General features: G+C 64.9%; 1 protein-coding gene across 5 annotated transcripts; it reads right to left on the bottom strand.

The window, feature by feature from the left end:
* Nucleotides 1–4,207: 4,207 nt before the first annotated feature.
* On the bottom strand, nucleotides 4,208–26,238 carry SLCO4A1 (solute carrier organic anion transporter family member 4A1). Of its 5 annotated transcripts, XM_059133029.1 has the most exons (13): nucleotides 26,109–26,170; nucleotides 15,658–15,856; nucleotides 14,584–15,467; nucleotides 13,665–13,755; nucleotides 12,879–13,000; nucleotides 12,426–12,537; nucleotides 9,016–9,170; nucleotides 8,095–8,290; nucleotides 6,939–7,104; nucleotides 6,670–6,842; nucleotides 6,356–6,420; nucleotides 5,854–6,002; nucleotides 4,208–5,226 (listed from the first exon to the last, which is right to left on the bottom strand). In XM_059133029.1, the coding sequence occupies exons 2-13, from the start codon at nucleotides 15,792–15,794 to the stop codon at nucleotides 5,062–5,064; spliced, it is 2,415 nt and encodes an 804-aa protein (XP_058989012.1). In that variant the 5' UTR covers nucleotides 15,795–15,856; nucleotides 26,109–26,170; the 3' UTR covers nucleotides 4,208–5,061. The 5 variants fall into 5 exon arrangements, 3 of the variants coding, with proteins under 3 accessions (XP_058989012.1, XP_058989013.1, XP_058989014.1); XM_059133030.1 differs by lacking the exon at nucleotides 15,658–15,856 and having other exon boundaries at nucleotides 26,109–26,238; XR_009344541.1 differs by lacking the exon at nucleotides 4,208–5,226 and having other exon boundaries at nucleotides 5,864–6,002; nucleotides 6,670–6,696; nucleotides 26,109–26,175.

Genomic DNA, 26,238 nt, shown 5'->3' on the forward strand with positions numbered 1-26,238 from the left:
CGCGTTTCTGATGTGCTGCCAATTAAATAGACCCGAGTGTAAGCGAGGCCCAGAGTAGTCGCTGTCCACGCCTCGCGTCTGTGCCCAGGGACCACCCAACGGCGGCACAGGGTGCGTGAAGCCCGGGTACCGTGCACTAGCACAGCTGGGGCATGGGGGCACTAGCCTCTGACCCGACCAGAAGGAGCTGCCTAGGGCCCTGCAGCAGCCAGGAATCGGTGGTGGAGCGTCCTCAGAGCTCTGCCCAGACGGACCCATTCTGGAGAGGACCCATTCTGGGGAGGGCCCATTCTGGGGAGGCCGGTCCCCGTATGGGCCCTGTTTGCTAAGAGGAACACTGAGGCAGGGCTCAGTATCACGTGTTCAAGGTCACACACCTGTTAAGTGCCAGAACTAAGATCAGGTTTGGAACCACCCTCCACGGGGAGAGCACTTTAGAAGTGAGTGTGTGTACGAGCACACGTGTGCACGCTCATCCGTGCACATGGACCTGCGAGCGCACATATGCACATAAACGTGCAGGCCACTCAGGGGGGTGATGCCCCAGATCTCAGCAGAGGCCCCAGAGGCCCACCAACTCCTGTAGCTTCCCGCCAACCCCAGACTGGACGCCAGGAATCAGGGGAAAGCTGGGTGGGCGTGGCGCTTGGGACCCAGGAGCCCTGCCCACTTCCCTCCCGGGCTGAGGGCAGCTTCCCCCCTGCCCAAGGCCCACTCTGGGGGCTGAGGGCAGCCTCCCCCTGCCCCGGGGCTCTGGCCAACATGGCTGGTGTTGGGGCGTCCCCCACCATGCTGCGAGGTGCCGGGTCTCCCAGGCCACCGTCAGATGACTGTGGACGCATGGGGACCCTCCCGGGAGATGGGTGCTGCCCCAGCCCTGGCGGCCCAGGACTCTGCCCCCCTGCCCGGTTCCCATCAGGCCTCTACTCTGTATGCCCTGACCTGCCGTCCTCACCCATCATGTGTCCACGGCTGGCGTCCCTGTCCATTCACAGAGTTACCTTGTAAGTTTTTGCTGTAGGGATGTCCGTCGTGACGTCTTCAACGGGCCCCCGTGGCAGGACATGGGCGGGTTTCCGCGGTCCCCCGTGGCAGGACATGGGCGGGTTTCCGCCTTTCCTTTGCTTCTTTCAGCCACTTCCTTTGCGGCATTTCAGGACCGGACATCCGGATATCCAGTGTCCCTGCCTCTGGCCTCCCTGCAGGGCTGGGTGGGACCTTGCGGCCGGGGCCTGTGCAGATTCTCCTCCTGATTGGCAGAAGGCCACCCTCCCGCCGGGTCCTCCGGTCGTGGGGAGAGAGGGCCATGCCCCTTGTGGGGCTCAGCTCTGATACCGTTCCACTGGGGCCGGGCCTCCGGCATCAGAATGTGGGGGACACAGCCGTCCACGACACCTGCCTGGGCCACTGTATCGCTGTGGGGCCTCCGGGAACATCACAAGGCTTCTCAGACCTTCTCAGACCTCCGTTAAAAGGAATCCCAACCACCTGCAGATGCAGACATGTGACTGTGAGCCCCGTGTGCATGTGCCCGGCCCGGAGAGCCAGGTGCCGTGTCCCCCAGGGTCCCGCGTCCTCTGACTCTCGCCCTCACTCCCCTAGCCGCACGTGAGCGGCTTCTCCCAGCGGCACTCCAGGCCTGGGTCCCGGGCTCATCCCTCCTGCCTGGGACGGTCCACGGGGAGCTTTGACACTACACGGCTCTGCAGGGGCTGGTGTAACCCCCAGCGGGGATGTGGCCGGCATTCCCTGCCCTCTGCAGTGGGGCGAGGGGACGTGGCTCCCACAGTGGGATGGAGCCTGTGGAGTCAGCTGACCCTCTGCCCCAGACCTCAGCTGGACGGCGGGAACATGGGGTGGGGAGGGGCGGGCCTTGGGGTCTGGCCCTGGCAGCGCTGGGCCCTCGGGGGCTCCCCCGTCTGATATGTGCTCGTCCCCGACTGAAGCTGCTGTGCCTTGCTGGCAGTGGGACCCCATCCTGGTGCTGACCTGGGACTCCTGTCCCTCTGGCCTCTCCTCGTCATCTTGCCTCCTGCCTGAGCAATGCCGGCGTCTCTGGCACCACGTGGCCAGCCTCGCTGCCAGCCCTGGCTCCTGTTTGGTCCCGGGCACCCTGCTCCCTCCTTCCCCTGCGAAATGCGTGCAGACATCGCCTCCCAGGAAGCTCCTGCCCGCCCCCCAAACTTGCCCTTGCACTTTGACTCCTGGATGCTCTGTGCCCCTGGACGCCCTTCCCTGGCCAGCCTGGCCCAGTGGTCACTTAGGTGAGCTTGGTAGACCCCATCCTGGGGACCTCATGGCCGGGGGTGCAGCAGATGTAGACTGGCATGGATGCAGTGGCCAAGCCCGTCCCGGCGACGGGTCCCTCAGAATGCTACAGCACGGCCGTGGTCAGTCCTGCAGGAGGACAGCATCCTAATTCCAACATTGAAGGGATCAAAACATTGTGTTTCAGCCTGGGAACGGCTGGGGGGGGGCCAGGGACCTCTGTTTCTCCTTTAAATAATATGACCAACATGGGTAGCGGACCAGCTTTCCACCTTGGACAGGACACAGACTCCTGTGTGGTGGCGCCCCATGGCCGCGGCAGACACGGAGGGACCACGTCACGTGTGGGCCCCCGTAGTGAACGCCCGAACAGACAGCTAGAGAGGAACGCGGATTCACGGTTGCCACGGAGAGCGGGGCGGGGAGCTGGGGGTGGCGGCTAAGGGGAGCGTTCTTGTTGCCATGATGAAAACGTTCCAGCTGCCTGCGGGGTGGTCGGTCATACGACTCTGTGAAGAGACGAAAACCCACTGAGTTTCCTTTTAAATGGATCAGTTATATGGGGTGTGATTCGTATTCCAATAAAGCTGTTTGTATGAGTTGAAGGAAGTGCCCAGTCCACAGGCAGGGACAGGACGGAGGGGCTCCAGAAGCATCGCTTCCTATCTGGTGCGGGGCGTCCCTCCCCATGAAGGGGGTCTGAGGGCCTGCCCCGCCAGGAGAGGTTGTGGGGGCACTACCAGTGGGAAATCGTAATACCCTGGCTGAGCTGTCCGTCCCTACCCCCTGCGGCCCTCCCGCCAGCCTGGGTTTGCTGCCGGGATCTCTCTGGGCAGCGCCTCCTGTTCCCTGCCGCTCAGCACAGGGCCTGGCATGTAGCAGGTGCTCAGCTCTCAAGTGTGGTCCCAAACGCCAGGGAGCCTCTGCGTCCTTCAACTCAGGCCCCCTTGCTCCTGGCTGATGGAAGTGGCCGGGGCAGGACCCAAAGGAGGACTGGCATCCGGCTCACATTCGCAGAAATGTGGGGTGTGGAAGGAAGAGAGGGCCCATCTGCAGGCTCAGAGCCCAGGACACCTCCAAGCTCATCCTGCCCTGGGACCCACCAGCCATCATTGTGGACTCTCTGGGTTCCTGGCACCCTGCTGGGAGGGGCTGGCGTTGGGCCAGGGGTCATAGCCAGAGGTGCCTGAACTCAACCAGGGGAAGGCAGGGCACGTCCCGGGAGCCCTGAGGCCTTGGTCCTCCGGCCACAGACCATCCCCAGAAGACAAGGGGACAGAGGTGCCCCGCCATGCCTGTTGGGTGAGCTTCGAGGGGCACCTGCCCTGGGCACCCTAATGCCTCGTGGTGACGGGGCTCCTGCCATGGCACCGCGGGTACTCTGGGCCAGGGGCTGCTCTGAACCTCTAGCCAGGACACGGGGGCCCAGACTGCTTGCCGGCATCCGCCATGGCTTCTTCCAGGGTGTGTCTGCTGAGCACTGTGGTGGCCACGTGCCGGCTCTCTAGGAGATGACATGGACAGGCCATCACCCCACGTGGTCACAGCTCCCTCAGATTTGGACACTCGGGGAGAAAATGCCCCAGGGGGGCGCCTCTCACACAGAAATGCACACGTTTCTCCTGCACGAACCGTTGTGTCCGGCCGTCCTGGTCTGAGTCCTGACGCTCTGCGCTGCTCTGGAGAGTGGCAGAAAGCGGGGCCCTGGTTTGAGGACTCAGGCCCACTCACCGGGGGCTGAGCTCTGGAGGGAAGGGACTCTGGGGTCACAGTGAGGGAGGGGAGAGGCCCACCCAGGCGAGCTCGGGGCCCGGAAAGCACTCATCTGGGGCCAGCGTCCCTCGGACTTGGAGAGCCCGACTCACAGAAACCCACAGGAAACACGTATAAAACCACCAAACTGCAAATTCATGGAAACAAAACACATTGGACCGAGAGATAGGTTTTAGGTATTAAAATATATTTATACACACATCATTTTAACGGAGGACACCCGACAACAGACACTCTGCGAAGTCCCGCTGTGACCGGCGGCTGCGTTCCCATGAGCCTGCGGAGTGCTGCCGCTCTGAGGACGGGAGGGGGGCAAGCTGGACACCCCGAGAAGGCGGCTCCCGCGGGCCCGTGCCCATGCGGATGGCCTCACGCCTGTGCCCTATGCTCAGGAGGAACCGGGACGTCAGGCCCGGCAGGCCAGCAGGGTGTTGTGGACAGAAGCCGCTGGGAAGCATGGCCGGTGGTCAGCCCTGCGCTGGGGGCCAGAGCATCCTTTCATCCAGTGCTTTCGATGGAGCCACACATAAGGCCTGTGTGCGCGGGGAAGGCGGGGGCGGGGGGTGCTCCCCAGGCTCCGGGACAGGAGGGTGACCTCCGGGAGCCACGCCCAGGCCTGCAGGCCTCTTTGATCTTCTAGAACAAACAGCTCAGGTAAGATTGCATAGATGGTTCTGATGTGTCCAGGGGAAATTCAGTGACATGTGGCTGTGTCCTTCACGGAGCGGGAAGTGGGAATGGAATGGCTGCTGGGCCTCATCCTTCCCGAGCTGGAGGGACCATCACCCTGGTCCCCAGGGTCTGGGCTAGAGGTGTGCCAGTCTGCACGTGCCCTGCTTGCTCTCCCTGGTGTCTGTGACTCACACGCGTCCGCCACCAGCTCAGGACCCTTGGAATCCAATGGGAGGTTTCTGGGGGGGTCCTCAGCACGGAGGGGGACCAACCGGTGAGGGGTCAGTCCTTCCAGGGAGAAATCCGACAGCATTCTCGGGAAGTGCCCGTGGATGGAGGGGTGCGCCGTCAGACGGCGCTCTGCAGCCATGGGGCCGAGCGGGAGCCCCGGAGGTCCACGGGGCTGTCGGAGGCCGAGGACGGGCTGGGCAGAGAAGCTGCCAGGCCATCGGGAGACTCTGAGGGGGACTTGTACAAGAGGCAGGCGGTGGTGAAGAACAGGAAACCCAGCACCTGCGGGGAGAGGGGGAGCTCGCTGGACCACACCAGAGCGGCCTGCCCCGCCCCAGCCCTGCTCTGATGAGAGCACCCTTCTTCCTGCAGAACCCTTGTGAGGCCCACAATGCTCTTCGTGAGGGAACGAAAACACCATTTGACTCAAAACAGGACCCAGAGGAGGTGGAGGGCTTCACGGGCTAAACGGCACCCCAGCAGAGACGCCCCAGCCCCGACCCTCAGAACCTGCCGCTGGAAAGAGTCTTCGCAGATGTCCCTTCAGTTAAGGATCTTGAGATGAAATCACCCTGGCTTTGGGGTGTGTCCACCTGGCATGCCAGGTGCCCTTATAGGAACAAGGAGACACACAGGGAGAAGGCCACGTGACCCGGGGGGGCAGAGAAGACCCAGCCCGGATCACCCCCCGCCGCCCCGGCAGAGCTCCTCGAGGGACCGGACCCTGCGCCATGTGGGTGTGGGACGTCTGGCCTCTAGAGCCGAGGAAACCATAAATATTTACGGTTTTCAGCCCCAGGTTTGTGGCCCTTGCTCAGCGTTGCCGAGGCGCTCGGAGCTCAGGGCCCCGCAGGGCTCCCATGCGCAGGGCGCTGGGCACGCAAGCACTCCAGCTGCCGCCTCTCTCACCTTGTACACCAGCCCAGTGATGAGCATGTACCGGCTCATGGCCGAGTTCTGGTACACGAAGCAGGAGCCTTGCTGCCCACACTGGTCCTGCCAGAGCAGGCACGCCTTGTCAATCACCCAGCCGAAGGCGATGGGCCCTGGGATGCCCCCTGTGAAGAGAGGCCCGTCAGTCCTGGCCACGCGCCGGGCAGGGTGAGAACCCGACTGTGTGGGTTCTCAGAAAGGGGGCCTCGGTCTTCAGTGATCTCAGGGGTGCAAGGTGGGCTTCAAAGCTCCCTTCTGGGGGGACCTCTGATGCCCTTTGTGCTAAGGAGAAGCCACCCTCTGGGCAAATCAATGACCATGGGTCCCTCTAGTGGACTGTTAGGGAATGGCGTCCTTCGCTCCCTGGGCAAAGGCCACCTGGGACGCACACCAGGCAGGTGAGGAGACAAATGGTGGGTGCCCTTGTGCAGTGAACACACTGTGCAACTGTACCACTCCACAACGCAGTGCACAGTACCTAGAGTTCTAACCACAATCCACTGGATTCCCAATGCAAAGGATCTCTGCCGGTCACAGACACACCTGAAACGGAAGATAGCATCAACACTCAGCGGAGGGTGGCAGTGTACCACGTCACACCCCCAGGCCTGCAGCCAGGTCCTGGCCCAGCCCCCAGCCATGTCACTGCCTCCCAGGGTGGGAAGCCCGGCGCAGAGGCAGCTCGTGCTCCTGGGGACCCCCGCACGTACCCTGCGGGATCTGCAGAGCTCCACCGTAGCGTGCTGCAAGGGAAGGTTCTGGACCAGAGTGAAACCCAGGCCCGGGGCTTACCGTAAGGTTGCCGTCAGTGCAGGAATGCTGCTGAGGAATGTAAAGATAATTACAACGAATACGAAAACCAGAAGGAGGGACTTTCTTTGACAAGTTGAAGTGCATTTCCCTGCAGTAGCATGGCCAAAACCAGAGGAAAAATTCTGAGGGATACAGCTACAGTCTCGGTATACCTGAGGAGCGCAACAACAGCGCCGATTACCGGAGGGAGGGGCAGGGGCCCTCCCCGAGCGCGGCGCCCTCGGCTCGCGGGCAGCAGCCGGACTCACCTTCCGGCCGTCCGCGCCAGGCGCCGCCTCCCCGGGGCAGCCCGCGTGGCAGGGGGAGTAGTAGGTGAGGCCGTTGGAGCCACACACGGGGCTGTAGTGCTCGGGGCGACAGGCACACGGGGCGTTGCAGGCGGCCGTCAGCTCCAGGTGGCCTTTGGGCAGGGGCCTGCGGGCGGAAGACAAGGCGGCGGTGGGAAGGGGCCAGCACGGGAGGCGGCGGGGGGGGGGGGCGGTGTCCGGCCTCAGGACTCGGCCAGGCGGCCACAAGGGCTCCAGCCGAGGAAGGCGCTTCCCACGCACGGAATCGCTGGAAACGCTCACGCCACACGCGCCGTGCCCCGTTCTGCTGCGACTCCCCGGCCCCGGCGCGTCCTGGCGCCGTCGCAGAGGCAGCGTGTGCCCGGGGCCTGGAACACCAGCACCAGGAGAGGACCCAGGCCAAAGCCCTCCGCCGTGGCGCCCGCACGGGCACAGCCTGCAGCCGCACGTCTGCACAGATCGTGTGCGCACACACAGCGGCAATCACGGACACACACGATTTCCTCGTTTCCACGCAAATAGGAAACTCCATCCGGCCATCTGGTCCTTCCTGCTGCCCTCGGGCACTGTGTTCTGCAGCGGCCTCAAGCCCAGCTCCCGCCTCCCTCCCGTGGTGGCAGAGCCCTCGTGGGGGCCACGGCAGTGGAGCTGGTCCCTCTCCACCAGCGCCACGAGAGGACCGTCCCACCACGGCATGCTTGCGCTCTGTGCGACCTGTCCACTCCGCAGGGAATCCCAGGAGGGGCCGGCCCAGCCCATGGCAGGCCGTCCACACCTGCTTTTGCTCTTCCCCAAGTGCCAACAGAGGGCTGCTGCTCTCACATCCCTATGATGGGGGACACGTGAGAGCCGACCCTGGGCCACTTTCCGTGTGCACACGTGGAGGGGAGCTGGGCAATCACGGTCTCGCTTCCCAGACCAGAACACTGGGCTCATGGCTTCTTAAGGGCTGACGCTGGGCTGTTTCTGAGTGACCGTGAGCCGATGTCTTGCGGCTGTGACCCTCTCCAAAAAGTGACCAACTGCCAACCCCACCTTCCCCATCCCTCGCGGCCACTGGTGCTCCCGATCGGTGTGCTGGGTGTCCCCCCAACCCCCAGTGCCGCCCGGCCCTGACCTGCCGTTGTAGTCGGCTGTCACCCCCACCATGGGCACGTTGGGGCACTGGACGAAGAACACGAAGGTGGCCAGCAGGCTGGTCAGGGTGCAGAGTGCACACAGCTTGACGACACCCGCACCGCGGAGCCTGCATTTGTTCACAAGGAAGCCGCCCAGAAACGTTCCACCGCCGCCTGCTGGCACTACCAGGTACCCTGCCAGAGAGGGGGTGCTCAGTGTGGTCTTGGGGGGTGCAGGACAGGGCCGGCAGCCCACTGGCTCTTCTCGTCCCCAGGCTACGGGGGGGCAGGGCGGGGAGGAGACAGAGGCCCAGAGCCGTCCATCTGTCCATGCAGCAGCCGCTGGTTGGGGGCCGCTGGGGGAGTTTTGGTCCTGGGACCCCCAGGAAGGACACCCGGCCACCTGGAGGTGGAAGGACGCAGAGGTAGGGCAGGTCTGGGAGGGGGAGAGCCCAGTGGCCCCTGCCCGCCTGATGGGGCGGCCCCCAGCACAGCGTGTCCCCTGGCCCACCCAGGCTCACGGGCATGGCCAAGCCCGAGCGTCCAGCTGTTCAAGGGGGCACCACTGCCTAAACCCCTTCTGCAGTGAGCCAGGGACGACGAAGGCCCAGGCCCTGGGGGAGCGCAGACAAACTGGGTTCCCCCGTGCCGCCCCCCAGAGCAGATCCCCTCCAGGAGGGTCTGCCGAGAGAACTGGTCAGCACGCTGCAGTCGGCACTCCCGCCTCTCGGGAAGGACCATCAGGTCCACGTGACGACACCGCTGACCGACTCCCACTCCCGGGGCGTTCCCTGCAGGACCACAGGCCCACGAGCCCTCACGCAGAGCTGGACTTCCCAAAGATACTCCAAAGACCCCTCACCCATCTGAGAACTCACGAAAAGGCAGAGGACCCTCCAAGATGCCACAAGTGTTCTCACCAAACAAGGTGGCGGCTTCTGAGGCGCTCAGGCTAAACTGGGACTCCAGGAACTTGGGACCAAAGGTGGACATGCCGGCAACGAGCGTGGTCTCGGTGGCCCCAGCCAGACACAGCAGGACGAATGCAGGGTTTTTCAGGAGGAGCCAGATGGAGCTGGATGGGGAAGAGAGAAGAGACAGAGGGTCAGAGTGGGCCAGAGCAGGGTGTGTGGAAGTACTGTTCCCGGGGGCCGTGGTCCCATCCACCTGGGCCTGAGAGGGGAGCAGAGTGGGCTGTGAGCTGTGGCCACTCTGCATTCATCCCAGAGAAACTGAGAGAGGGCATGAGGCTGGGCTTCAGCTGGTGGGGAACGGGCTCCAGGAAACAGAGCTGCTAAACTGGGGAAGAGCCTTATCAGTGCTCCCCCCTCCAGTGCGGGGAGACCCTGAGTGCATGGTTCAGTGACCTGCGGGGCAGCTGTGACGACCCTGGCAGATGGCCTGAACCAGGAACCGGGGGCTGGGGGAGGTGCTGTCCCATGTCCAGGACTCACCAGGCCCCACGGAAAGGGAATGGGCACCGGGGGGTGGGGCCCCTTCCCAACTACCAGCACTGGAGAAGGGGGGACAGAGGGGCCCCTCCAAGGAAGCTCCGAGTGGATAGGGCCGCCCCCCTGTTCCTCTTGGTGCATACTTGGTGGGGGCGGTATTGCCGGATCCCGAGGGAGGATCTTGGCATCAGCCCCCCGGACCTGGCCCACTGATTCCGCAGGGAAGCTGGCCTTGCTCCCTCGCTCTGGACAGGGAATGGGACCCCTGCATGGCCCTGGGGGGTACTTGGTTTCAGGTCTCACTGTGGCCAACTCTGAGAGCGTCAGGCATGAGCTCTGGCGGCTGTACCCCCATGTCCCCGCCGAGGGACGGGCTGGGCACCGAAGCCTGCCCCACACTGCCTGGCCTTGGGATGGGCACCAAGTTTCTTTGAGGTCCACTTGCTCTGGCTAAACTGGGGCTCTGCATCTTGTTGGGGTTCAGGCCTAGCAGGGCCTGAGTGCTGGTCACTGCCGAGTAAATGTCGAGAATGGCACAGAACGGGGCGCCCGGGGGCTCAGTGGGTTAAAGCCTCTGCCTTCGGCTCAGGTCATGATTCCAGGGTCCTGGGATTGAGCCCCACATCGGGGGGGGGTCTCTGCTCAGTAGGAAGCCTGGCCCCCCTCCCCCGCCACCTACCTCTCTGCCTACTTGTGATCTCCGTGTGTCAAATAAATAAATAAAATCTTAAAAAAGAAAAAAAAAGGGCACAGAACAAGAGAGACTCCTTAACGAGTCTTTCCTCTGAGCAGAAAACATGAAAATCACAGCCGTGGGGTCCGGAAGTAAAGACGCTCAGCTCAATGGGGGGGGGCTCTCCCGCCTGCCCGTCCCGACTCCCCGAGCCGTCCCCAGCCATCTGGCCACTGGGCAGCAGGTGCCTGGACTAGGCCCCAAGGTGTTTGCAGGTATGGTTGTCCCTGACCCCGGGGCTGGTGAGCGAGGTGGGCTGGGGGCAGAGGTCTCTCTGGAGCCCCCGGTCCTGGCAGGCCGGGTCATCTCGCTCCTGCACTGAGGGAAAAGCAGGTGGTGGCCATGAAGGACACCATCCGACTGCGGCTGGGAGCAGCTCTGAGCGGCCCCCTGGGCTGAAATTCTCAAACCCGCAGCTCAGAGCTGTTCTCTGAAGAGAGCAGGTGCCAGTGCTGTCCTCGGGAGCCCCAGCCCCAGAGACCCAGCTTCCAGGGGTGCCTCTGGTCACCCCTGCGCCAGCCGGGAGATGGCCGCTCTCATCTCGTGCACCTGTCACAGCAGCTGCGAACACCTTCGCACTCAAACTCTCTTTTTAGGACGCAGGCCGACAGTGAACAGACGTCGGAACCTGCAGCCATGCCTTGGCACGGGGGCCTGGAGCAGCGTCCAGGAGGGACCTAAGGACAGACACTCCCCTGGGCCCCGGCATCTCCCACGGGCAGTGCTCACACCCCGGGGCCATTCCCCACCATGGTTCTCAGCAAAATTGACTTTCAGGCTTGAAAACTGATAACAATTCTCTTCGGTTTGGCAGTTGGGTCCCATGTCCAGGAAGGGAAGGAGATGCCCCCAGAGTGGGTGCGGGGGGGGCAGGGCTTGGCTGGGGTCTGCGCCGGCCCCGGCCCCGGCCCTCGTCTGCTGCACCGGCCCTGGGTTGGGCTGGTCCCCTCCCCGTGAAGCTAACAGGATTTCTTACCAATAGCTGGTTCGGGGAGCTACGCCTGGGCACAAACCTCTCGGCCGCCATCCCCAGGGCTGCTGACCTGCTGGGGCCCCAGGCCGGGTGCAGGGAATGGAGGTTCTGCTCCGGTGCAGGCAGACTGGCTGGGCTGGCCCCACACAGACGGTCTCGTAGCCCTTGCCCCTGCGGCCCTGGGCCAGCTCAGCCTGCTCTGGGGGTGCCCTCAGGAGTGGGCAACGCTAGGCTGGTCTCACAGGAAGTGGGAAGCTGGAGAACCAAGCCCTGAATGGGTCAGGGGCCACCCCCCAACCCGTAGCAGGACAGCCCTGTTTCCTCTGCATGAGGGAAGCAAAGCAGCAGACAGCGGACAGCGCGGGGCCCTCCCCGGAGGCCACCTCTGATCCTGATACCTCTTCACATCGCCACGGCAAACAGGCAGAGAGGGGTCTCATTCCCGCCACTACGAGCCCCCAGCCCCCTGAGGCCGGTTAGACACGACCGTTACTGGGCTCAGGCCCGGAGTCCTGGAGGGGCAAGCGGCACGCAGTAACCCCGAGGACCCAGGCTGGCCACCGTCCGGGGGGCTCCTTTCCCACCCGCGGGAGAGGCCTGCTGCAGGACGCCTGGGCCCGTGAAGAGGGGTGCTGAGCAGCCAGGAGCCGCCGACCCGCGTCTCTCTGAGACCAGGGCAGGCCAGGGATCTTCCAGCCCGACTGTGTGTGCGGACGGTGAAGCCGGGTCAGGCCACACACAAGGGAGAGCACAGGAGGGCAGGGGCTGGTGCAGGGGCTGGTGCAGGGCCGTGAGGGCAGAGCCGGGGACAATCCCTCCTCCCAGGGTCCACGGGGGCGGGGGGGGGGGTGGTGGGCACGAGCCCGGAGCCCAGCAGGTGACACTTCCTGAATGGTCAGAGAAGGCAGAGGAGGAGCTGGCCCTCCCACAGGACCAGCCCGGGGACGAGGCTCTGGCTGCTGCTCCCTCGTCTCCCCGTTTTGGGGCAGAGACCTGAAGTGCCCCGGGTCACGTGGGAGTTTTAGGATCTGTGCGCTGACCACGTGGCCCTGGAAGGCTCACATGGACTCTCCTAGCTTGGGGTCAAGATCTGGCAGGTGCAGACCTCCCCAAGGGTCCTCAGGACACGGGACACAGGTGAGAGGCACACACCACCCCCCGGAAGGGACTTACAGAGGCAGATCTCTGATGGTTTTCCCGAAGTCGGGGCTGCTGGCAGCCTTGTGACTGCTGTCCTTCGACTGGTGTGTTTCAGACACTCTCATGACCACGTAGCGTTGGGAGCCTGGCAGCACAGAGATGTCAGCGGGCGGGGGGGGGGGGGGAGACCGAGGGCGTGGCTTGAAGCCCCTCCCCGCTCCCAGGTCTGGGAAGGTCCCCGGTACAGATGTGGTACGGGGCTGCAGCACGGTGACCGCGGACCTGCTGGCCGAGAGGAGACAGGTGGGGGAGAGCAGCAGCAGGACCCACCCCGGGGCCAGGGGGGACAGAAGGAGCTTCAGACTGGAGGGGCCACGGGGGGGATGGAGCCCGTGGCCAGAGGCACGGGGCAGGCCAGCCCTGCAGGACGGGGCCCAGACGGTCCGGGTTCCCCGCCAGCCCAGAGGAGAAGAGGGTCGCACCCACCTGGCAGCTGCCGGGGGTAGCCGAGGATGGGGATGGCGGTGAGGAAGGCGGCGGCCCCCGCCCCCAGGAAGCCCACCCACCAGGCGCCGACCCACAGTGGGCTCTCGGTGGTCAGCTCCGTCCTGTGGGGAGAGGCACGTGGGGTCAGCGTCCCGTCCACGGGCACTCAGGGCACCCGCGCTGGCCATCCTTCTGCACACGGGTCCATGAAAACCTAAGCCTCCTGGTGGGTGGCCGTGGGGTGTGGAGTGACCAGAACCTGCACGCGGACCTGCGCCCCCTCCCCCACCTGCCCTCCTGCCTCCTCCAGCTGGCCGCTCCGGGCCTGTAATCTGTCTAATAAACGGGTCATCTAGTGAGCGAGGCGCCTTCCCGAGTCCCGTGAGTTGTTCGAGTGGCTCATCTCGCCCAAGAGCGGGATCGTGGAGCCAGGCTGGACGGAGGCTGCGGGCACCCGGCACCCGAGGCTGGTGTCGGCCGCTGGGGGGGTCTCCTGCGGGCTCTGCACTGAGTCTGGGAAGTCTGTCAGAACTGGGTTGAATTTGGGGTGCCCGGCCGGCGTCAGGGAGACCCCACGGGGAGGAGTCACCCTGGCAGCTCGGAAGTCCACAGCCACCCCGCCCCGGGCCTCAGAGAGACGGGTCCTGGTGTCGCCTGGCTCCGGGAGCTGCGGACCTGCCACGCCGTCCCCGCCCCCCGGCCCCCGGTCCGCCAAACACCAGGGAGGCCCCTCGGCCCCCATAGCGCTGTGCTGTCCCAGGGTGCAGGCAGAATCAGGACACTCACCGGCGGCCGATTTCGGTGTAAACGTTCAGCAGGGCGCCTCCGATCAGGTAGCCGGCGGCTGGGCCGAGGATGGCGGCGGTGTAGAAGACGGCTGTGGAGAGAGGGAAGCTGCGGAGGGGCCCCGGGGCCACCGGACAGGAGCCCCCCCCCCCGCAACAGGGCGCCCTCTGCCCCACGGCTCGGGCCCTTCAGCCCAGGGCTCGTGTCCACACAGCCTCCACCGTGTTGGAGATCTGGCTGCTGTCAACGTTCCGTTTTTTTTTGTTTATTTAATTTTAGTTTTTTAAGCAGACTCCGCAGCAGCAAGGAGCCTGACGCAGGGCTTGAACTCACAACCCTGAGACCAAGACGCGAGCGGCGTCCACGGACGGAGCCACCCAGGCGCCCCTGCAGCCGACGTTTAAAAAGTACCTCTACAGATTTCCTGTCAGAGGCAGCGGCAGGCAGCACCGGACTCTGCGTCCCTCGAGGGGACAGACGTCCCCAGGGCCTCGTTGTGTGGGCTGGTGCTCTGCTCAGCGCCGCCAGTGCCCCGTCGCAGTGACCGGACCCCGTGTCCCTGGGTGGGCACCGCTGAGCCGCTTGGAGGGACAGAGCCCAAAGTGAAAGGGAGGAAGCCAGAGTCGGCACACGAGGTGTGGCCAGGCCCCGGGTGCCGGCCGGTCTCCCTCGAAAAGCCTGGCCTGGCAGGAGGGACGTGGGGCCGTGGTGGGCACGAGGCTGAAACCCAGAAACCTCAGTCCGTGTAAACGTGGGGATCTTGGGAGGAGCGGAGTCTCGGGCTGCTGCGGGCAGCAAGGGGCCGGCCGACCCCGGCCCCGGGGGAAGGCCCGCGCGCACCTGCGGCCTCACCCGTGACCACGCGTGGCCAGCGAGGACGGAGGACGTGCCTGCCCCGTGCCCCCGCAGCCGCACTCACCGATGTAGACCGGGGAGTAGCTGGACTTGACGTTCTCGTCCAGGTAGGTGACGCCCAGCGTGTAGAGCGGCGTGGCGCCCATGCCGTGCAGGAACTGGCCCAGCATGAAGACGACCCGGTACCCGGACAGGCCCGAGGCGCGGTCCCGGCACGCCACGCTGCGGTTGGCCCGGCACGTCCCCACGCCCTCGGCCACCTCGGCCTCATAGGCGCCCGCAGTGAAGTGCGGCAGCGCAAACAGCAGCGAGCCGGCGCCCAGGACCAGCACGCCCCGGCCCAGCCAGCGGGGCTTGTGCGCGCCGCCCCCGAAGTAGCTGACGAAGGTGAGGCACAGGCAGGCGGCCACGTCGTAGCAGCTGGTGATGAGGCCGCTCTGGTGGCTGTGCAGGTCGAAGCGGCGCTCGATGGAGGTGACCACGGTGCTGACGAAGCCGTTGACGGTCATGCCCTGCAGGAAGGCCGCCGCGCACAGGAAGAGCAGGAAGCCGCGGGGCGTGTTGAAGGCCTGCAGGCACCTGGGAGCGAAGGCCCCCCAGCCGCACGCCGCGCTCTGTGGCCTGGCCGCCACGTAGCGCATCTCAGGGGGCGTCCGGGGGCCGTGCTTCTCAGCCTGCAGCGGGCACAGTGGCTGGCTGCAGGCGTCCAGGGGGCTGTGCACGGCAGGACCCAGGGCGCCGTGGCTCCGGGGTGAGCCGAGGGAAGCCCGCCTGCTGGGCGGTCCGTGGCCGCACCCGCCGTCTGCGGCTGAGGGTTGGCTTGGGAAGACCAGCTGCGGCTTGGAGACCAGGGTCTTGTCCCCCATCGAGTGCTGAGGCATCTCCGCCCGGGGGGCGCAAGAGGCAGCTACAGAAGCCGCCCGAGGGTAGTCCAGTGGCTGGTTTGTTCTGTGAGAAGAGCTTCTGGTTAGAAAACGTACGTGGACGCTTGACCACACCGACATCTCGGAGAGAACACGCCCCGTCCTGTGCCTGGTCCCTCGGGGCAGCCGGTGGCTCTGCTGCCCACTCCCCAGTCTCATGGGGCTGACCTCCTGCCCCTCCTGCATCCAGGGCCACACCACCAAAACCCACACACCTGGACAAGGCCACAGTCGATGCCCGTGCGGGCCCCAGGACCACCCTGACCCAGCCAGTCCCCCGTGGCCTCTGCTCGGTGGGCGTGAGCTGTGCTCGCTGTTCTGGAGGGACCGCCCCGGTGGACAGGGCCCCCATGCCGTCCAGCCTCCGTTCCTCATTAAACTCACACGCTTCCAGCTCTCACTTTGGTCCAGAGTCTGGAGGGTAATGAGGGAAGGGGTGGCAGCAGGGTCGCGCCCTGCACTCGCTGCCGCGGCAGGTTCTCAAGACGTCACTTCGAGACACGTGTGCGGCGACACGGACAGGTTAGGAAGACAAGGCACCCGCGCCCCCTCTGTCTGCCACTCCCCACCCAGCCCCATTCCGGGGGCCCTTCCTGGGCTGGGGGTGGGTAATCCTGCCTCCCGAGGCTCCTGGGGCCCTGCCGGAAAGCGCGGCACCGACGTGGGTACACGGCTGCCTCTGCACACCCCAGGCGGCTGGTTCTCCCACCCGAAACCAAGCAGCAGCGCGCTCGCACACGCAGTAGGAGAAGACATCCCACCTGCGCTGTAGGCGGCGGCTGTGGGCCCTTTCCGCCGGGGTCTTTACTTTCCCCCAAGTGACCTCTGGTTCTGGGCTGAGCTGTGTCCCCCCGGAGGAGACACTCTGTCAGCCATGAGAGTATGGGGACACGGCGTCTTTGGAGAGGTGAAAAGCCATCAGGATGGGCCCCGCTTCACTGGGACTGGGGTCATAGAGAAAGGGGAGGCCAGGGCACAGGCGCTCGCACAGGCGGACAGCACGTGAGAACCGTCCACCAGCAAGGACAGACCCTGGAGCAGGGGCTCCTGCGTGGCCACCCCTCCCCCTCAGGCATCCCGTTCCAGAGCTAGAGTAGTCAAGGCCTGGAGTTTCAGCCCCGGGTCTGCGGTCCTTCATCTGGCAGCCCCAGGACTCTGACACACCCTCCCACTTTGCGTTGGGCCACTTTGTGCTCAGAGGCTCCCAGCAGGTGTGAAGCCTGACTTTGGAGCCTTTCTCCGGGAGCCGTGGAAACAGCACAGGCTTGAGCTCTGAGGTTTGGGGAGCAGCCTGCTGGCCTCGCCCAGGGCAGGGGCCCCGTTGGTGGTGACCCAGGACCACGAAGTGTCCTCAGACCCAGGTTCACCAGGCCCGCCCTGCCCCCACCGCGCATAGTCCAGGGGGTCGGGTGGACGTTGGCAGGGGCTCCTGCCGTCCGTTCTGTCAGCAGAGGCTCCTTCCTGCAGCCTAGTAAAGCGCAGCTTTGTTGTGCCCTGGAGGGGCCTGGAGGGGGTCAAATGGTGGTCTCCCCAAGAGACAGGTGCTTCCAGACACTCAGTGTGACCTTATTTGGAAGAAATGTCTTTGCTGATGTGATTAATGGGTTGAAATGAGGTCATCTGGGTTTGGGTGGGTCCTAATCCAGGGACAAGTGTCCATAGTAGACAAGACACAGAGACGTCGCGTGACAACAGAGGCTGAGACCGGGCAGACGCAGCCACGAGGAAGGCGGGGGACAGGAGCTGGACATGCGGGAAGGACCCCAGCTGGAGCATCTAGAGGGAGCGCAGCCCAGCCGACACCCCGATCTCAGGCTCTGGCCCCCAGCGCTGGGAGAAGCGCCCGGTTCACAGAGCTCTGCTCGGAGCTGTGGGAAACTCACCAGCCCGCCCCTGGGGACGCCATGAGCTGTCCCGTGTGGCCCGGTTTCCAGGAGGCCACAGGCCTGAGGGGAGGTGGCCACTGAGCTTAACAGACCGCTCAGAGCCTGTGGGCGTGCGACCGGCCGTCCCCCTGACACCACAGTGAAGGAACCGGGACCAAGCCCGCGGTGTCCGTGTCCAGAGCCGGCCGCGTACCACGGTCACGGGTACCCACAGGCTACCTGCGGCCAAGTGCCAAGGCCGTGCGTGTCTGCAGAATTCCACGGCTGCCGTCCCCATTGGCCACGAGTGTGCTCGGGCCTTATCACAGAGCCGCGAGGCCAGCAGGCTCGAACACGGCAGAGCTGGGGGGCCGCTCCTGGAAGAAGCTCTGGCCGGCTGGCAGCTCCGCACGCCCAGACCCAGCTGCTGGAGCTGCGGTCACAGAGGCCACCTCCACACGCACCACGTCCGCACCCCGACCACGGCAGAGCCCGCAGACCACAGCCCCCAGCACGAGCCCCGGCACCTCCCAGCCCACGGCTCAGGCAGGCCACCAAAACAGCACACGGAGAAGCACCGCAAAGGTTCGATGTTACCCCAAATTCCAAGGCCCAGAGGCCACCTGTGCTGATGGCACCACAGCGTTTTCCTCTAGATGCGTGCACGTGTGCACACACGCATCTGCAGATCCACACGCCCACGCACAGCCACCTGCAACTCCGCACACACACACACACACCTGCTCACACATGAACCACACACGTGATGCAGGGCCCTGGAGCCCCGGAACCTCCACCGGGCCGGGGCCATGGGAGCCACGGGGAGCTCCGGGAAGCCCCCAGCAGCCTGCGGCGGGTGAAAGGTCAGTATCGGGCCTCGGGAAGGACTCATGGGCCGGTACCCCGAGGAGGTGGTTGCGACACCAGCCGCTATCAGACACCCGCTCACTCAGCCCCGGCTTGCCTGGCACGCTGGGCTCTAACCGTTGGTCCTGCCTCTGCGGGAGTGAGGGCTCAGGAGGTGGCCGGGCAGCTGGCCTTTGTGATACGGACGGCCACAGCGAAGAGTTCTCCCTTTAGAAACCAGGAGCCACAGGAGCACGGCACTGTGCGGCTCCGAGTCCGTGGTGAAGTTTCCCCTACAGCGACTGTTGAGGGTCTTGGAAGTGAACATATGATGCTTATGCCGGCACGCCGCATTATTTAAGGCAGAAATCCAGTCCGGGGTACCCTCAGCTGGAGGACCCACTGGTGGCCGCCACCTGTGCCTCAGAATTGAACAGCAGCCCTCGGAGCTGTGGGCCGCGAGCCTCCTCCCGGGCAGCCTCCTCCAGCAGCTCTGGTCAGCAGCCTGACTGGCGTGCGCCCCCTCCCCACTGTGCGGTCCCCTGGCAGCTCGGCAGCCGGGATGGGGCCTCTGCAGACTGTCCTGATGCCTGGAGTCCTGCCGCCGCTGCCCTGCATGGTCTGGAAGGCTCTTGCTCTCACCAAGGCTCTTGGTCAGACGGGGAGGTGGGCCCCCCAGGGACACCACGTGAGGAGGGAGGTGGTGCCGGAATCGTCCGCTCCATCTGTAGGCCAGTGGCAGAGCCTGAACGAGTCTGGAGACCTGTGACCCTCGGAGTCTCCCAGCCACCAGAATGGTCCTGAGAGTCGTGGCACCTCCAGAAGACATTTCCGAGTTTGCACCAGGATCTCGGGCGGATCTGGTGCCAACAGGTGCACGGGGTGCCAGAGACAGCTCTGGACGAGGGTGCGCCGACAGTCATGCCAAGGTCTGAGGTCAAAGGATGTGCTGTGTGCCCAAGGACACCATCTCCCGTAGAGGCCTGTCGGCGGGCCTGGCCCACAGGGGGCCAGCAGCCCTGCCTGAGAGCCTCACAGCTGTAGTGGCTGAGCCCAGCGGCACACACCGGGACGTGCAGGTCCAATGGGCACAGAGCTGCTCTGTCTCCATATCCTGGCCCTCAGATCCCTTGTGGGCAGTCCTTTGGGATGTGGGCACGTGACCTAGGTTGATCACGGGCACTTTCTTTCCAGGGTCTGCTCCCAAGATGGGCAGAGGGACACCCAGGTGGTCAGTGTGGTCACCCGGGAGAAGGTGACTTCCCGGCTGCCCTTCCTGCTGGCCACCCGGGCAGTGTCAGCTGACCCACATGAAGGCCAGGCCGGTGGCTCTGTGGACACTGTCTATGGTTTGTATCTTAGGCCCCCGTGGGGAGGACGGGCAGAAGGTGCCAGGGGCTGGAGGACCCAGCGGCCCACACGGGGAGGGAGCGGCCCCTCCGGGGAGGACTGAGCACCACTGTGCTTTCTCCTGGAGCCCTAAGAGCATGTCCATCACAAACCGGTCTGGACAAAATGTGTGCCTGCTTTCCACCTGCTGATGAAGCCCGGCGGGCACCTTCTGTGGGGGCCAACGTCCCGGTCAGTGGGTGCTGAGCCGAGCTGGAGTAGTGGGCCGGGCAATGCAGCAGGAGGCAGAGGCAGGAGACAGACCCACGGGAGCCAAGGGCCACAGACAGTGCTTAGCAGGAAGGACAGGCCGAGAGGCTGCCCCTACCCCTCGGGGGCTCCAGGTACCGTCCACAGGTATCCTCCCCTGAGAGCCCCGGGGCCTCCCCCACCCGGCGACCCCTCTCCGTCCTCCGCCCGGAGCTACTGCTGATGCAGCCGGACGGTGGGCCCCCCTGTCAGTCTGGTGTGTCTGCAAGGGGGTTTCTAGAAAGATTAGTACTTGAATTGGCGTACCCAGGGCAGGTGGGCCTCGTCCGATCAGTTGAACGCCGAGATAGCGCAAAAGGGCTAACCCTTCCCTGAATTCCTCCTGCCTGGCTGCCTTGGAACCAGGACATCACTCTTCGCAGGTCTTGAGCCGTTGCGCAGTCCAGACGACCAGCGCGCACCTACCTCTTCTCTCGCCGGCTGCCGGCCGCAGACGGGGGACCCACCCAACTCGTAACTGCATGGGCCAGGTTTCTAATAATTAATTGTTATCTGATATATAGTCTATAAATATATAAAACATGCGTATTTATATATAAAATATAAATTTATATTAATACATAATATTCATAACACATTATTTGTATTTTATAATATATAATATATTGATTTATATATAATATAATTACACAATATATATTTATATTATTATATTATAACTTATTGATAGAATAATGTAAATAACATATATAGATTCATATAAATAGTCACAGAGAGACAAAGAGATGCATAGAAAGATCTAAGTGCGCACAGATACATATGTATCTCTCTCTGTGTCTGTCTCTCCTCCTGACCATTTCTGCGGAGAATCCCGAGGGACGCAGCGGGTAGTTTCGCACCACCATCTGCTGTCCCCAAGGCCTGTGCCGGGCAGTGGCGTTTGGGGACCTCCAGGACCCGGTCCTATGCGTGAGGTGCTCGCAGCCCCCTACACCCAGGGAAGTCACGTGGGTGCCAGCGGCCAGCGGTCCTCGAGCAGGGAGAACAGCAGAGCCAGCAGAGGCGAGAGGCTGAGCTGGCCTGCAGGGGCCCCAGGAGGGCTCCAGGGCCGGGGGCCTGCCCTGCCACCATCGCCGTTCACAAGCATTCTGTGGCCCAGTCCTCAGCCACGTGCCTGTTTCGGGGGGCGGGTCCTCCCCACGGAGCCAGGGGTGCGGCCCCAGGATGAGGGACAAGGCTTCCATGGGAATGCCAGCAGCAGGAAGGAGCCCTCCACCTCCCCATGATTTGAGCGGGCTGGGGGCTCTGTCTGGGGTGCAGCTCACAGGTCGGGCCGGCCCTTCGCTGCGGCCGTCCCCGTCGTGGGGGAACAGCGAGGCTGTGAGCTTCCCTGCAGAAGCCCGGACGGCTTTCCAGACCCGAGACACACACCCTGGACGGCCTCCCCCTCCTCCAGCTCCTTCCCAGGGAGCCCGGGGTCCTGGGACCTTATCACACCCTCCAGGCCTGTCCCTGGTCCCACCGCAGCGAGGAGCCCCCCGTCTGTTCCGGTGGGGAGAGAAGCCCCTGGGGACTAGCCGCGAGGATAGTGTGTTCCCGGGAGCCTGGGGAACAGGCTCTGCACCTGGGGCTGCAGTGGGAGGGACAAGGGCGCGTGTGCACGCGCGTGTGTGCGTGTGCATGTGCGTGTGTGCGCGTGTGCTCGCAGGCTCACTCGGGAGGAGACCACGGGTCTACACTGGCCTGGCCGTCAGCCACACCTCCCAGAGTCTGAGCCACTAGGCTCCTAGAAATCTGGGTCTCACTTCCTCCTCCCCCACCCCCACCCACAGGCCCCCCTGGCAGCTGCTGGGTGAGAAGCCAGTGGGCCCCTGGGTGGGTCGCCACAGCCCCGTCTCCGAGAGCGGGGCCCTGGTCTCAGTCCAGGGGGGCCCACCTCTGCTCGCCACAGATGCCTGCACAGGGCTGTCTGCAGTCCTAGCAGGTGGGAGGGGCGCGGGGTCCTCCTCTGCCAGGCTCCCAGGGTCCCTTGACGCCACAACAGCGGGTCCTCCTCTGCCGGGCTCCCAGGAACAGTCTGGCTCTGGCCCAGCAAACGCCCCCGGGGAGGCCGGGGCCAGGGTAGGGGAAGCAGGGGCTCTCCATGTCGGGGCCAGGGCGCCCCCAGGCTCCCTCCGGAACCACTGGCTGGGGTTGTGGCAGCTGGGGCACGGACCGGTTTCATTTCTGCTTCCTCCCTACACTCCAGCCAGCAGGACCCCTTCCGACCGCCCCTGGATGCTCCGAGGTTGACAGCCACAGCCCATGTCACCGTGACATGTGCCACACGCCACATGGAGGCCCCAGCCTGAGCTCCCACACCACAGGGCTCCACCCTCTCCTCCGTCCTGCTCCTGCCCTCGCCCCCTCCCACCCTGGTCCTTCCCCAGACCTGCCTATGACCCTGGTTCCTTGCCACCCCCCGCCACATGTGACCCTGGGTCCTTCCCCAACCCCTCCCTGTGACCTTGGGTACTTTCCCCCTTACTGTGACCTTGGGTCTCCACCCCCACCCCCCCACCCCACGCCACGACCCTGGGTCCTTCTCTCGTGACCCATGGAGGTTGTTCAGGGAGCTCTCTTCTCCTGCCACCGAGGCCCATCCTGGTGTCTCTCCCTCTGACTGGGGGGGGGGGGGGCTTTTGCTTGTTGAAGAAGGGGCTCGAAGCTACTGAGAGAGCAGATAGCGGGTGGCAGGATCTGGGGTGACTACAGCAGTGCCTGGCCTCCCGTATTTGCATGCCTAGTGACCATGCAGAGCTGAGTGGGCGGGAAGCTGGCCACTTTGCATGGAGGCCAACAATGAAGGACTGTCCGAGAGAGAGACGGAGGACCTGCCCCTCCACGGGTGTCTCGCCCAGACTTCCTGCTCCCCACCCAGTCCCCACCAGCAAGCAGACACATGGGGAAGGCAGGACGAGCCAGAGAGAGGCACACGCAGGTTTACTCGTCTTCCCCACCCATAACGACTGCTCCGAGGAGGGGACAGAGAGAGGCTGCGCTGCGGCCAGGCCGCTGTTCCCATCTTGGGCAGGTGGTAGGCCTCTCTGTGTCTGCGTTTCTCCGATCCTAACAAGAATGTGGCATCATGGGGAGGAGGGAGATAGCCTCTCTCCTGCTAGTGGGTCTGGGCACCACGTGGAGCTCATGGGACTTGAGACCTACAGAAGGGCCTCACAGGGTTTAGAGCGGCGGGGGCACTGGCTTGGCCCCATAATGGGCCTGTCTGGGCACAGGCAGGGTCAGCCAGGTCCGGGTGACATCTTAGGCCCGTGGGTCCAAGGACCAGCCCAAGGGCATCTGTGAGAGGCCGACCACCAGGACGCACATAAACGTGGGGCCGGAATGGGTGACTCTCAGACCAGCAGATCCCAAGTCCTAAAAGGCGTTGGGCCAGGGAGCAGTACCTTGAGGACCTCCAAGTCTCCATGGAGAAAAAGCCACCCCTAGGTGAAGAGGACGTGTGGGTAATTCCCCTGGGACCCTCCCGACCCGGTGCTTGGTCCTCAGGAGCCTGGGACCCTCCCGACCCGGTGCTTGGTCCTCAGGAGCCTGGGACCCTCCCGACCCTGTGCTTGGTCCTCAGGAGCCTGGGACCCTCCCGACCCGGTGCTTGGTCCTCAGGAGCCTGGGACCCTCCCGACCCGGTGCTTGGTCCTCAGGGGGCCTCGCCTGCCACAAAGGGACCACCTTTGCCAAAGGGCAGGTGGTTTGCAAAGCGTGTCCACCAGCCCCCAGAATTGTGGTTCGAGAGGCTAATTCCGTGTTAGGCTGGTGGGAGGGGCCTGCACCATGGCCACCAAGGGGAAATGAGGGGTGTCTGAGGACAGCAGGCCGAGGGCCTGCGGCAGGAAGAGTCCCCATGACCCGCCAAGGAGGGGAGGTGACTCGGGGCCCAGCAGGCCAGTTTCTTCCCCTGCTAACAGGACCCAGGGCCCACCCCCTCACACAAAAGCCCTGGTTGCCAGAGACCAAGCTGGTGCCTCCTGCCCGCTCATTGGGGTGGGGTCCTGAGGGGCCTGGGGACCATCTGTCGTGGGGGAAACCGGGTCCTGCCCCAGAGTGGGCCTCCACACATCACCCTCACGCTGAGTCAGACAGGCAGCTCAGTGTCCCAGAACAAAAGCAGCTGGGAGTGTCTCAGGATTATTGTGTGTCCCCTTCCAAAAGCAGACAATGGGCTCTTTGCCACACCTGAAAACAGGAGGCCACGTGGCTCAGTGGGGAATGTTTCTGTGGCTTCTGTCCCCAACGGAGAAAGAAGCGTGGCCGGGAGAGTCTGAGGGTTCTGGTCACGGTACCAGTTGCACCGCTCCCTTCTGACCCACGCCGAGGCCTTGGGGACCCAAACTGCCACAGTCAGCATGAGTCCACAAAGCCAGAGACTGACACGGGCTCAGCCCTGTTGAACTGGGAGCCGGATGAATGTGCTCCGACCCTTCTAGGTAGCTTGGAAGCCAGACAGAGACCAAGAGCTCAGGATGCTGCGGCCGCTTGTTGAGGCAGGGTCCGCCGGAGACCAGGGACAGCCAGACGAGTCAAGTGGAGTCCCTCAGAACTGGGTCCTCTGACAAGGATGGAACATCAGCCCCCAAAGCCCCCTTCACTTGGCCATTGTCGAGCCCAACCTCCGGACACCCAGCCACCTCACCACAGACTGGGAGGGACTTGGTTGGGACCTGCTCAGGGACCCGCTCAAGGGGCCACACCCCGGGCAGATGAGGCCATGGCCACCCTCGAGGGAAGCAGCCCCATAAACCATGTCCAGGCAGTGCCCAACAGCTCTGCCCAGCAGGAAACAGCACTGAGGCAGGGCCGCCATGGGGGTCTGACCCCAAGGACCTGCTGTCCCCTCCCCTCGCAGCTCCTGCGAAAGCTGGCTGCATGGGCTCACTCCCCAGAGGCCCCTCCCCGGATCCCACAGGCATCGGCCCTCCAGGCCAACGGCCCCAGCCTCCCCAGCCTCCCCCCACCTGTTTCCACACTGCTGTCCGTCAGGCCAGCCTCAGCGGGATTGTCTGCTCCCCACCAGGTACAGAGTTGCAAAGTGTCAGGAGTCACCCAAAGCTGGACTGAAGCCTCCCCAACACATACTAGCGGTGTGCCCGCGGGCACGTGCCCCGATCTCTTCTTGCCTTAGTTTCCTCCCTGTGAGACCAGAGCAAGAGCAGCGCCTCAGATGCCGTGTGGGGCTTAGCTGAGAGCTCACAGCACTTGGCTGCCCCGGTCCGGGCCACCGGCTCCCTGAGCAGCTCTGCCCAGGCTCCTACTACGAACCTGCTACGACCAGAGGCTCCTGGGAACCCCGCCACTCCGCGCCGGCAACGACAGAAATTTCCCAGCTCGGCCCCGTCTGGGTTCACTGAGTAAAGCCAGTTTCGGATTAGGCGGGGGGAACCCAGGCCCCCAAAAGCACGGGGTGGCGCAGCGATGGGAAGCGGTTCCTTTGGGCGGAAAAGTACTGAGGCGCCCCCGCGCCTCCAGAACAGGCCCCGCCACCAGGTTCCCCCGCGCACGAGGGAGCGCGTGCTCGCTGCCTGTCTCCGTCCTCGTGGCGCTGACCCCGCCGGGCCCCGCAGGCTCCACTCCGTGTGCCCTGCCCGTGCCCGCCGCAAAGGTGGGAGGCCGGCGTCCACCTCGGGCTTCCCGGCCCGGGGCCAAGGGCGCCCACAGGGCGCCTAAAGCGGGTCGGCTTCTTCGCTTCCGTCCTCCCCAGCCCTCGGCCCGCAACCGGGCACCCGGATCCCCTAGCCCCGCTCGGCGCCGGCTGCCCGCGGTGGGGCCGGAATAGGCGCCGGCCGGCGTGGCCCCGCGCGGGGAAGGCTCCGCCCGCGCCCCCGCCGCGACGTGTGTGCCGCGCCCCCGGCTCGAACAAAGCCCGGCCGCCCGCGAGAAACTTCTGCGCCTGACGATTTCCTCCTGGACTCAGCCGCAGCCGATCCGCCGCAGGTGGAGGCCGCGCGCCTCTGCACCCCGGGGAGCCGCGTCCGCCCCTGCCCTGACCCGCGGGGCCTGCGCCTGCGTGCGCGCCCAGCCACCTGCCCTGGCCACCAGTCCCGCCGCCCCTCCCGGGCCGCTGGCGGCGACGGAGGCGCGCTTGCCCCCGATTTCCCCGAGGCAGCCGGGCCGCGGGGCGCACCGCCCGTGCCCTGCGTCCCGCCCCGCCGGCGCGGCGCCACCTGGAGCCCGCTGGCCCCAGCCCGGCGTCAGCGGGCACCTGCCGCCCTCCTGACGTCAGCAGGCCGGGGCCGGCGCGCCCGGGCGGCGCCCCGCGATGGCGCCCCGAGCCCCGCGCCCTTGCCCGCCGGAGCACTCACCTTCCCGACTCCCGGCCGCCGCGCTGCGCCCCGCGCTCTGGCGGCTGCGGGCGCGGGGCTCGGGCTCCATTCATCCCCGCGGGGGCCGCCCGGCCCCGCAGCGACCGCTGGCCCCGCCCACCCCGGCCAA

Source organism: Mustela lutreola, chromosome 9, assembly GCF_030435805.1.
Source record: "Mustela lutreola isolate mMusLut2 chromosome 9, mMusLut2.pri, whole genome shotgun sequence".
NCBI lineage: Eukaryota > Metazoa > Chordata > Mammalia > Carnivora > Mustelidae > Mustela > Mustela lutreola.